General features: G+C 35.8%; 1 protein-coding gene across 3 annotated transcripts in view; it reads left to right on the top strand.

Annotated features, from left to right (window-relative positions):
* The window catches only part of DMXL1 (Dmx like 1), a 75,262-nt gene that overhangs the window by 20,632 nt on the left and 41,782 nt on the right, over nt 1-12,848 (top strand). For all 3 annotated transcript variants that reach the window (XM_062604416.1, XM_062604415.1, XM_062604417.1), the window contains exons 8-16: nt 966-1,152; nt 2,744-2,912; nt 6,388-6,600; nt 7,198-7,454; nt 7,547-8,231; nt 8,774-8,895; nt 9,365-9,454; nt 9,759-9,861; nt 11,848-11,964. In XM_062604416.1, the coding sequence (XP_062460400.1) occupies nt 966-1,152; nt 2,744-2,912; nt 6,388-6,600; nt 7,198-7,454; nt 7,547-8,231; nt 8,774-8,895; nt 9,365-9,454; nt 9,759-9,861; nt 11,848-11,964 (1,943 nt within the window). The remainder of the gene's footprint in view (nt 1-965; nt 1,153-2,743; nt 2,913-6,387; nt 6,601-7,197; nt 7,455-7,546; nt 8,232-8,773; nt 8,896-9,364; nt 9,455-9,758; nt 9,862-11,847; nt 11,965-12,848) is intronic.

The raw sequence follows: 12,848 nt of genomic DNA, 5'->3' as shown, positions 1-12,848 counted from the left end.
GAAAGTTAGAGTCCCACAGACTGGTTTAGAGACTGGAGTAAACATAAAACCAGCTCTTGCAAAATTACCTCTTTGCATCTTTTTCATTGCACTTAAGTGACTCTTTGTGCATTTTGATCCCAGCTTGTTCATGTCTTTCTGTCCTAATGGAATTGGAACAATTCAGAAGTCCTGTCACTTTACATCATCTTTCTCAAACATTCAGCTATTTTTGTGTCTTTTTATTTATTTCTCTACCTAGTACAAAACCAGTCCTTGGTCAGAAACAGTATCTGGAACTTGAATTAACGTGATCATTTGGAACTGATGTTTTCAGTTTCGTTTCTGCCCTTCCTCAACAATTCCTGGATTATCTGTCCCATACTGTTTTCACCAGTAATTGTAACCTCAAATGACATTGCATTAGGAATTTTGTGCCGTGCAACCAACCATCCTTTTGTCATATTCTTTGATATAATAGTAATTTGAATTCAGTACACCTTTGTGTGTTTAACCAAATGGAGAAAAGTTTTAAATTTGGCTGTTGTATTTCTGATATTACCTTGGTTTCTCCATTTTGGATATATAATTTCTAAATTCTATATGGCTGTAAGATGTGGGGGGAACTGAGAACAGGAATCCAGAATACAATTTTAGCTTTTTATGTGAAGACCTTTAAAAAGAGCAGCATATATTGTGCTATTCCAGCTTTGACTAATTCTGTAAATTGAAATCCATGATTTGATGTGGCACAGTTGTGTAATGAATTTTGAAGTAATTTATATTCAGATACTTGAATAAATATGAAAGCCTTTTGTACATAATTTGTTTTCTGAAGAATGTATTGTTGAGTTTTTCTTAATATCTTTAACTTACTTGTTGCAATTCTGAAAGCTGGTAATGGAAAACTGTTTCGAACTGTTGCTTTATTTTGATGCTATGTGATAGTAAGCAGCTTCTTCACACCTTAAATTTTCTTTCATTAGTGGTGCTGTCTGCAATGTACTTCTGACTTGCTGTAAGGATAATATTTGTCGTATCTGGGCAGAGACTTTGTTACCCAATGACAGTCTGTTGAATGGTGGAGGATACAATTGGAGTGAAGCAGCAAACTTCACAAGTAACTTCAAGAGAAATACTTCAAGTAAGGAAAAAGTGCAAAATGCCTTAGAGGTAAGAAGGGAAATTGAATTACGAGAATACATACATGCAATTTTACAGCAACATGCAATTTTAGCCAGCATTGTAGTTAGTAACTCACATGGAGCATAAGCTGAAATCCTTTATACCATAGACATAAGCTGAAATCCTTTATACCATAGACATGCTTAGCATGTTACAAAGCAACGGATTTAGGCAAAATCTTCCTTTAGAAGGTTAAACTGACAGCTATCCTACTGAATTTTCAGACAGGAAGACACACTGCTCTTGCATCCTTGGCCCCCATTTTTGCCTGGTGACTGAAGCAAGTGCTTTGCAATATCTAGTTCAAAGTGCTTTGCAGTATCTAGTTCAAAGAGCTAGGAACAGTCTGGAGCATATGCTGTAGGTTATGTGAAACCTACTAATGATATTGCCTTAAAATGTAAGTTAGGGGCTCATTTGCTACCTCAGAGAACATCCCACAACTTCAGTCTTCTGCAACTGGAAGAACAGATAAGATGAAGGGAAGACAGCCTCTGTTGCCATACTGCTGTAGTCCTCAAGCAGAGTAGACTGCTCACAAGCCGTATTTAAGGCAAAGGATCCTTACGAGTTAATGTTTTCTAACCAATGGAAAGCAGGGGGAAGGTGAAGCATTAGTGGTATCCTACAAAGCTGTGTAGAGAGGATGTGAACGTTGTGCTTTTATCTTAATGCAGTGATGTATTTAGTATGCTCATGGTGCTTTCTTAGCCTATGTGGTATAGATTAAAAAATATGACAGGTTAAAAGGCACAATGCAGCAAATAAAAATATTCAAAGGAAGGAGGGGAAAGGAAGTTGGAGACAGTTCTGTGTTCCTGTTGAAAATAAGAGATCAGAACTAATAATTACAGAAAAATAAGGAAAAAATTTTTCACGTGAGCATGCTGTGGTAAGATGCAAATGCTAGCAAATGAAAAAGAATGCCAAGAGTGCAATACATCTTTAATACAAATTGTGTGCTTTCTTGTGCTTTTTGGTACCTGTATAGGTATCTACAGCACAATGGGCTTGAACCATGCAGTGTGTGGAGAGAGACTTTTCAATACTGGGATAGTCAGTCTTAAAAATGGAATATTATTTTTTCCTTGGAAATATGTATTTGCATACAGGGAGGAAGACCTTAAAACTCAGAGGGCCCTTATGATGGGAGTGGAAATACTGATCTAATTGGATCCAAAGTACTGATCCGGTTTTTAGTCTTTGAAGTGAGATTCCTTAGATTTGCTTCTTTGTTTGTTCAGAATCTTATATAAGCATGTTTATGGAACACAGTAGTATTTTCTATTTAAGTATAAAAACTGTATGAATATTGTTTGCTCACTGAAATAATGAAACAGTTACTATGTCAAGGGACTGTATAGATCTTCATAAATGAATATGAAGGCACTGGTATCTCTACCGCAGACACTACCTGAACAGTGTGATTTTTGCTAGGAACTCCACTGATGCTTTGTAGTAGCTTTTAAAATGGGAAAAAAAATAAAACTATTCATTAGTACCTAGAAAACTACTTACATCTGAAATCTGCTTTTTCTTTTTGAAAGGAATTTGTAATGACATCTTATTCTTCATGCAGTTAAACCTGAGGCACTTCCGACGAGGAAGGAGGAGGACAGGTGCTGTTGTAGCATGTACTGGATATGCTCCACATCAGCGAAATGCCCATGAAGTTCACAGGAACATCCTTCCTCATGCAAATTCACTTTGTCATTTCCATATTGCTGCCAGTATCAATCCAGCCACAGGTAAGCAGTGTGGTAAATCCTTGTTAAAGGGTGAGCTATGATTTCTGCTAGGTCTGTGTAAGCTCAATGGGCTCAGATGTATTTGTACTGTATTTACATGATCATGCAAAATTACTAGCATGTTGATTTAATGCATGAAAGGACCTTCTACAGCAGTGAAGTGATTTGAATAAATTTCCTCTACAGTAATACTGTCTTTCATCTTTGCTCATCTTTAAACTGAGATTCACAGTGGTCTGAGATGTAGAAGGCTAAATATCTGTAACTGGATATTTACTAGGAATTGTGTGTCGTAGTAGGAGCACACTGATAAATCAAAAATTTCAATGTTTCTTAAAATGAGTACCTGACCCAAGGTGTCTGAAGTAACCTCACACCCCTGTGCTTCTGTTCTGTGTCTGAGCCAAGCAAAACATGCCTTCATCTTGTCTTCAATAAACTGTAATATTTTCTTGCACTCAAGGAATAGGTTGATAGACATTAAGGAATATCCCTCTAGTCACTAATATTTCTGTCTTCATGATCATTTGGTTATGCTGAAAATGAAGTGCATGTCTGCTTATTGAAAAACTGAACAGAAATGTAATATTGAATGGCCTTTTTTTAACTTTTTACCGTTGTGATGTGATTTTTCTCTGTCTAGACTTAATGAACAACAAATATGGTGAAACCCTTTTCTTAAACTAGTTAAACTCTCTCTTACAGTATTTTAAAATTATTTTTTTGTTTCTACTTAGCCTTGTTTGAAAGGTCATTTTTGACGGAAAGACATTCATGGTTAGTTCACATTTGTAACTGTATAGCCTTTGGTATGATTAAAAAGAATCATTGGTTTCCATTACCATTTCTGAGCTAAGCAAGCTGTAAACACTTTGTTCTGTAAGAGTTACGCTTCACCTTTCTTAGTGTTGGTTTATGTTGCTGTTAACAGATGTGACTAGAGTCACAGCTAGCCTATGAGAAGGAAACTTCTTGCTGTTTTGTGCTGTCTCATCTGTAATTTTACATAATAACCAAATAGATTTCAATTTTGCTTTTAATAGTCTTTGCAATATAAATGCCCAACAGCAAACTCACAGAAATTTTGGAAAATAATGGTTAAAGTTTTTTCATAGATGTCAACACTTGTGTTCAGCCTTTCAATCTTGTATTCAGCCTTCCAGTATCTGTAACAGCCTTCCAGTATTCATAGCAGCCTTCCAGTATCTGAAGGGGGCCTATAGGGATGCTGGAGAGGGACTCTTCATTAGAGACTGTAGTAACAGGACAAGGGGTAACGGGTTAAAACTTAAACAGGGGAAGTTTAGATTGGATATAAGAAGGAAATTCTTTCCTGTTAGGGTGGTGAGGCACTGGAATGGGTTGCCCAGGGAGGTTGTGAATGCTCCATCCCTGGCAGTGTTCAAGGCCAGGTTGGACGAGGCCTTGGGTGATATGATTTAGCATAGGGTGTCCCTGCCCACGGCAGGGGGTTGGAACTAGATGATCTTAAGGTCCTTTCCAACCCTAACGATTCTATGATTCCATGATTCTATGATTCTTTCTGTGTTACCTCTATTAATATTATCTATCTTGATGCATGCTCTTTAACTCAGTAGGTAGGAGGATAACAGGTTGTTTTTTAATGCATAAACTCTGTTCTAAGTAACTTTAATATCTTAAATCTTAATTTGAAGAAATACCTGTTTTCCCTTACAGCCACGTCATTAAATACTTCAGTCTAACCAGATTCTCTAAGTAGTCCTTTTAGAATGCCCTTTCGAAATAAAATTTTATCTGAAAATCTAATTGTGTTTTGTTTAATTTAAACCAAATTGCTTTATGATCTGTTACTTGAAAATTTGCCCTTATTACAACAGCGTGCTTAATAAAAATTAAGGTCAAAGCAGCTTTATCTCTGTCACTTCACTTTCAGAAGAGGAATAATGTGGTCATATATAACCAAAAATGTCTAATTTTTATTTGGCTTATGTTCTGTTGCTCATTTTGGAATGAGCAGTTTCTTATAGCAACAAAATCCCTGAGACTTTCTTTTATACCAGAGTGTTATTTAAACTGGTATTCAGTTTACGGTGGAGTTCAGTGAAAGGAATAAGCACTAGTTGTTAGGACAAAAGTATCTCTAGGCAAGTCCAGACAGTCATTGACTCCAAAGCCCTTAAGTTTTCTGAGAAGAGTGTGATTTATGAAGCAAAAAAGAATTCACTAAGAATTTTGTCCAGAGCTGAGGATCAGTTAGAATTTGGTAGTTTTGTGGTAGGAGTATGGGGAAAAAGAAGTTATTTTTTATTTTAGTGACTTTTTGATATATACTCAGAGTACATAGATTTATAAGTCATCTTTCCAGCTCATCATCTTATTCATGTTTACTTTAGCTTTGTCTTCCAAAGAGATACCAACAGAGTTCTTCCCTTCAGGTTCTGTTATTGCCAAATGCTTTCTGACATTTTTGAGGCAGATATTGATTGGTCTCTTTAGGAAGACGGACTACATTTCTTAAATACTCTGTGCTCCTCTTGCTCCCTTCTTCTACTATGTCCCCTTACCATGACAAAATTGCTGCTAGTCCTGGTGGTCTTCTATATTTGTCTTCTCCATTATCATTTTCTTAGGATAGACTGGAGGGTAAGTAATTCAAAGCCATCACTGTCTTTGGAAAAAAACAAACAAACCAACCAGGTATTTAAGTAAAAAGTCTTTTGTCTCCCAGGACATAGAATTTTATGCTTCATAAGTAGGGGCAGAAGGAAATAAGAATATGTATGAAAACTTCTTGATGGGAATTAAATACAGGTTGAGCTTTTGGCATGTTGTTGTATGGTTCATTTAAAGAAATAGCAGTAAATCACGTAGCTGCCACATGTAACTTAGATGATGTTACTCTGCAGCAGTCTGATACTTGCTTCTGCACTTACTGTGTGATTATTGCTTTATTTTTCATGGCCATCTGGGACACCAGGTAGCCTCAAAGGGCAATGTAAAATTGTAATGGAATCTGTAGGAGTCGGAGATCCTGTCTTTATGTGATCGTCTCGTCACTGTACTAGCTTTTGCCAGTGTAAGCTGTGTCTTATGTGGTCCTTGATTACAGTGTATACCTACTGCAGCCTCTGCTGTGTACTAAATGTTGTGAAATTATGCTTTTATTATTTGGTTCCTACTAAGCTATAGTGGCAAAAGACAGGGTAAATTAACCTGTACAACACTATTAAATCATGAAAATGTAACAGTGCAGGCCCACAATCCTAATGTAAACATCCCAAAGAGCCTTCCTGTGGAACATTTTTTGTGGTAGCAGTTGTGCAAATTAATACTGAAGGGAGATGATGCTGATGAAAAGAAAGACAAGTGGCAATACACTTAGTATACATTTTTCATGGTAGGGTTTCTGCTTAAGAAAAAAAAAGTCGCTAAAACTGCTTTTTTTGACCAAACTACTTGGTTTTAAAAAATTTCAATTTTTTTTTTTATGCAGATATTCCTCTACTCCCTTCTATAACATCTCTGAGTCTTGGTGAAAATGAAGAAACAAGTGGACCTTTTGTTGTGCACTGGCTGAACAACAAAGAACTTCATTTTACCTTATCCATGGAAGTATTTTTGCAGCAACTTAAAAAGAGTTTTGAGCATCATTCCCCTGAGACTAACACTGAGGAATCTAATCAAATGGATGGCAGATCAGAAGAAGGTAAAAGTCTTATCGTACACAAATGGCTTTAATTTTACAAAGTGACCTGTCATGTAAGAATACAGATTACAGTAGCATTACTTTGTGTTTCCTTTTCTTACACTAGAAGTACCCGAGTGACTTTAAAAATCCATCTAGAAATTATTACTCTGTTTATCGTTATTTCTGAGATTTTGAGTTAATCATGGTGGAAACTGTATTATTTACTTAGCCTGGCACTCACACCTTTGCATGAAAGTATGATTTTTTTAATATTAAGGAAGTATGTACAATCTTAGAAGTAACTCTTTTTTATACTAATTAAATAGCTTTAGTGTATAGCATAATATGGTGATGATTGCTTTTGTTCTGCCTATGTGTGCAAAAATTTGCATAAAATGGGGAAAATTTGAAGTATTAAAGCACAATATAAACTGCTTTGGTTTCTTAGTCATTGACTTAAGGTCCACTAGAGAATTTCTAGTTAAAAGTTTTCATTATTTTTAAATTGTGCTTATATGATTGGTTTGTAAAGGCCCTGAAATGTCTGAATAACATTGCTTACTATGTTTATGCTTTTGAATATAATATTTACACATACGTCTGTGTGTGTTCTAGAAGTTAATGAAAATGGCGATGAACAAAAAAAAGGAAACCAAGAAAAGAAGGATCTGGGTGATGAGAAAACTACTGCAAATTCAAGTTTCATTCCTTTATCTTCTGCTATTATTGATCACGAAATTGAAATACTACTTTCTGAATGGAGTAAAAATGCTGACATGCTGTTCAGTATACATCCTATGGATGGTTCACTGCTGGTATGGCATGTGGACTGGCTAGATGAATACCAGCCTGGCATGTTTCGCCAGGTGCAGGTACTTTATTTTTGCATCAGTTATGCATCATTATTCAGTAAGAAGTATGATGTGAAAATAACTTATTCTTTCTCTTTTTCTTAAAATTCCAGGTGTCATTTGTCTCAAGAATTCCTGTTGCATTTCCGACAGGTGATGCAAACTCTCTTTGCAGAAGCATAGTGATGTATGCTTGTACCAAAAACGTCGACTTAGCTATCCAACAAGGCAAACAAAAGCATCCTGGCCTTACACGATCTTCATCTATGCTTATCTCTTCTGGACACAGTAAATCCACCAACAGTTTAAAACTAAGTATCTTCACACCTAATGTTATGATGATTTCCAAACATGCAGATGGGTCATTGAACCAGTGGCTAGTGAGTTTTGCTGAGGAATCTGCTTTTTCAACTGTACTCAGTATTTCACATAAATCCCGATATTGTGGTCACCGTTTTCATCTTAATGACTTGGCTTGCCACTCAGTATTACCACTGCTGCTTACAACCTCACATCACAATGCTCTAATTTCACCAGATATTGAGAATGCAAAACAGGCAAATGATTCTTTAAAGTCTCAGGAGTCTCCAGTAAGATTTCAGAATAGAGGCAATGCAAATGTAACATCCCAGGATCCCAATGCAGTTTACAGTGAACTTATTCTTTGGAGAGTTGACCCTGTTGGGCCTTTGTCCTTTTCTGGTGGAGTTTCTGAACTTGCTCGGATCAATTCTCTCCATATTTCAGCTTTTTCTAATGTTGCATGGCTGCCCACACTTATACCCAGCTACTGCCTTGGTGAGTTCTGTTTCCTGATTCTTGAAGCATTCTGGAATAAGAGTAATATAACCTTATAATGCTATTAAATAGATAACATGGATATATTTGAATACATTGGAAAAAATGTGAAGCACAGTTCTTTTATTTCACAAATTTTCAGCAGCTGAGACTTGGAAATTGTTTATTACTGTATGAAGAATTGCTGTGGTGTTCTGCCTTCTTTTATGTAGTTGATATTTTAGGAGCTAATGCAGTAAAATTCTTAGATGCTGGTGCATACTTCAGAGTGTGTTGAACACTTAAAAGCTGAGGGGCATTTTGCTCTGGTTTGCAGAGGGGATTCTTACTTATTTTCGCATACTTCAGTTTGGTTGCTGATTGTAGCAGTAAACTTTGTAGTTCTTGGCACTGAACAGAAATTAACAAGAGAGAATTCAAGAGAGAATTTTTCTTATGCTACATTGTTTTCTTTCATAATACCAAAATTGCCTTTTACAAAAAGAAAAAAAGGTAAGTTGGTGTTTGAATATTTGAGCGCTTTTTGAATTCCTGTTTTTCAGGTGCATACTGTAATTCTCCAAGTGCCTGCTTTGTGGCTAGCGATGGACAGCATTTGAGATTATATCAAGCTGTAATAGATGCTAAGAAACTTTTGTGTGAGCTCTCCAATCCAGAAATTTCGGTTAGTGAAAAGCTGTCTCAAGTTTTTGAAGGTTGGAACCTTATTTAGTAGCACTAGTTTCAGACTTGTTGGTAATTGGCTAAACGGGCTGCTAAGGATTTCATGCATTGTAGTTTATAAACAGATATGATAAATACCTCTGAAACACTTGAAGTGTAACAATTAATAACAGCGCAACAAACTCTGTTTGCATGTCCATCCTAAGGAAAAGTTAAGAGGACAAAGCAGTTTGGGGAAAGGACAGCTGCTGAATGCTATGTTTTCCAGATGTTCTCGCCACCTTTCAGCCATTGAAACCAAATGTGGCTCTTGATAAAATGGGGGATTGACCTGTGTCCTTGGTAGATTGCAAACAGTGTATATTTAATGCTTTAGTTAATATTTTTAATGATGTTGCACCTCGCATGCACTGCCACAGAAATGCACAAAACTGAGTTAACAAGACCACTCCCTGACTCTTTTTGAACAGAAATATGTTGGTGAAATTTTTAACATCGTAAGTCAGCAATCTACGGCTCGCCCAGGATGTATCATTGAACTGGATGCTATCACAGAGCTAGTAAGATCTTTTTCTGTACTAATTTTATACCATAATTAGCCTGGTTGAAAGGTATTAATAATAAAGACTATACCTGTAGCCCTTAATCAGGAAAAGATGAGGTATTTAAAAATTGATACTGACATATTCTTGCTTTTCGTTTTATAGTACCTGTAAATGAAAAGAACAGAAGTAATGATGATGCATTTTCTTGAGAAATCTCATTGATATGTACAAATTACCAAGTTAAAAGCTTCCATTTTAGACAGCTCCATTTAGTATACTCCATGATGTTCACTCCTTGTGTATGTTTCAATTCTCTTAGCATGGCAGGAAAACACAGTTATTCCATGTTTTTCAAGAAGACTTCATCTTAAGTAACCAGGAGAAGGAAATACCTGAAAAGAAGACCAATTCATCAGACTCTGGTAAAGACTTCTTTTTCTTGGAACACTGAAGACAAAGTATTTTTATTTTATTTTTTTTTTCATCCCATGAAGGAAAAAGGACTTGTTATATAGTTTTCAGCCTTTTAAGGTCAAATACTGAGTTCTTTATATACTAAAGCAGAAAATCTGGTCTAGTGAAACTCATGGGTGTTTCACTTCCTTTGAGTAATGTGCAACCAAATTTTAGATAAAGTAGCTGAAGTCACGAGACACCCATCATGTGCTGTATTAGGCATTCCACTGCTAATACTCTTCTTACAGGAGGGGGAAAGGGTTTTAAATGTAGGTTCTGTAGTTGTAGGGTATGACAGAGAAAAGCTTACTGCGTTCTTTCATGATGGGTGTTCATTCTTTATATCAGCTAAATACAGCTCTTCAGGCCTTGTGTGGTATAATAAAATGCTTTGAAATATAACTATAAAATACAATCTATGAATAGTGTGTGGATGGGCAGATCTGAATTGTTGTGGAATAAATTATCAGTTTTCCTTGGTGGAGAGCATCAGTGGTGGTGGTATATGGGCATCTCCATTTTGTTTTGTTCTATTCCAATGAAATAATGTGAAAAAATTGGTCAGAATAAAGTTTGTGATGCCAAGTCATCTGTACTAGTGAAGGAAATGCTAAATAAAACAAGCAGATTTGTGCAACAGTGTCAGAATGTTGCATAAGAACTTGGTACACAATTTTTTTAGAAGGGGGACACCTAGTGAAATACTACCTGAACTGTATATACGCAGAAGTAAATTCTGACTGATTTGGAGTAATGGCAATAATCTGTGAAAATGTCAACCGAGCTCTTAGTAGAAGTCAAAACCATAAATGGATTGTTGAAAAATAGGATCAAATACAGAACAAAAACAAGTGTTACTCTGCAGCATAGATTTCTTGCACATTTGCATCCTGAGTATGAGATACAGAAAGGACTTTAAGAAAAATATTGAAGCTGCTTGGCCTTAGAAAAGAGCTGCTGCATTCATCTGCATGTGCTCTAAATGTCTGCATGGGTTGCTGCTGTCGAATAGGGCTAAACGGACCCTTTGAAAAACAGTGAACTTCAAGGATCTTTGCATGCATTCTAATTTGAAAGCATTTTTTAGTAGTTCAAAGATCTTAAGTTTTAAACCTCTTGCTCTTTCTTTAAAACATATAAGTGGTTAGCTCATGTTATTTTAAAAAAAGGAACAAATTCACTTACATTTTTCTGTAGTACTGTAAGCAACCCAATGTCAAACCCACAGGGAAAATACAGCTTATTCTTGATCGTGTTTTATGTAGATGGTCGCTAAACTAATTATTTCTTCTTGGTCCTAATGGGTTTATTTTGTGCTAGGGAAGGAGAACGGCTGGGTGCACCCTCCAGAAATGGGCTCCTACTAGTATTGCAATTCATGTCATCTTTTCCTGGGGTGAAGCTATAGCAAATAAATTAGGAAGAGGCATGGTACTTCTTGTGCATCCCAGACAACGTAGTTGGGCTTACTGGGTTATGATCAATTAAGCCTATCCATTGGACCAGGCTGTGACTTTTCTAACCATTGGAGTGGCATTTCTTCTCTAGATGTAACTTCTGTACTTATACCTTAAAGGCTACTCTTCTGTCTAGCTCACCATCTTAACCGTTACAGTTGCCAGTAACAGGTAGGTAAGAAACTGAAAGAGGTGAGCGTGAAAAACAAAGATGTAGAGCTGAGAGTACAGTCTGGGATTTAACTTTAAAGTTCAAACAAATGTGTACTACTCTCTAAACATAAGATTGGCAGTTTTTCATATGTGTATCTATAGTGGTTTTTGCTTATGATAAAATACTGAGAAGACTAGTAAACCAGAATTGGATATAGTCAGACCATTGCATTTCAGTAATAGGTTGCTGTAGCTTAATGTGATTATTTGCTAGTCAGCAAAATTTAATTCTGCTTTCTGGTGAATTATCTCTTAAGATCTTTCTGGTTTGAATTTCATCAGGAAACCAGCAGAATGGATTCTCTGAAAAATTCTACTTAATAGTGGTGGAGTATACGCAAAACTGTTCATTGCTACATATGTGGCATTTACATCTGAAGTCAATTCCTGTCTCAGTAGGTAAGCCCTGTTTCCTATAATCTTCTTAAAAATAAAAAAAATTAAAATGTTGCTATCTTTTGAATATATATGCTATCTGGCGTATTCTGAATTGTGTTTCAGCTTTTTTTAAAGCAGCTGCAATTCTTCAATTACAAACTTGCATCACTACCTGTTCTTTCTTGATTACTTCTTAATCTTCAGAACGCTGAAGCTTTTTGAGTTCAGCCTCAGCCCAAAGCTTATTTTTTTGTGCATTCTAAGGGCAAATATATTTATCTGGTTTTAATACAGCCTAACAGTTCAGACTGTTTGCTTCTCAGAAACTTTTGTTCCACAGTTTTTGACTTTATACAGAAGTTCTAAATTTGTCCATAGTCAGAAGTACTTAAACATCAGAGATACAATCACAGTTATGAACAGTTTTGAAGTTCTGAGCTCTGCTGGTTCTCTTTCAGGCTACCAAAGTATTTCCAGAATTATAGACCCTTTTAAATAATCTAAGATATACTTCACTATTTTTTGTTAATATTAAATATTTTAAGCAAACATAAATCATGTATTCGCTGCTTACCAGAGGAATCTGTTACGATGCACCTTTCTGCATTAAAACCAAATTGGTATTTGTCTTACTGTTGCTTCAGTTATTTTAAGCATTACTACAATTACTTTGTAAGTTGGTAAGAAGATGAAAGATCCAACTTTTCTGATCTACTTATATTATGAGGACATTACTGATAAGTCTTTTCAGCCAACCTGTTGACATTTTTCTTGTTCCAAATCCGTAAAATTTGTACTTCAACTGTTGAATTTTATTAAAGTAATGAAGCATTTGTATCATGTAATCTGAGATACTACATTTTAAGCAATATGAACAAAACTTTATTGAAAAATACTTCTCTCCA

Source organism: Pezoporus occidentalis, unplaced genomic scaffold (genome assembly GCF_034315485.1).
Source record: "Pezoporus occidentalis ecotype Australia unplaced genomic scaffold, CSIRO_AGI_Poc_V1 ctg86, whole genome shotgun sequence".
Lineage (NCBI taxonomy): Eukaryota > Metazoa > Chordata > Aves > Psittaciformes > Psittacidae > Pezoporus > Pezoporus occidentalis.
The sequence above is the reverse complement of the archived record's forward strand: the minus strand, read 5'-3'. Positions and strand labels throughout refer to the sequence as shown.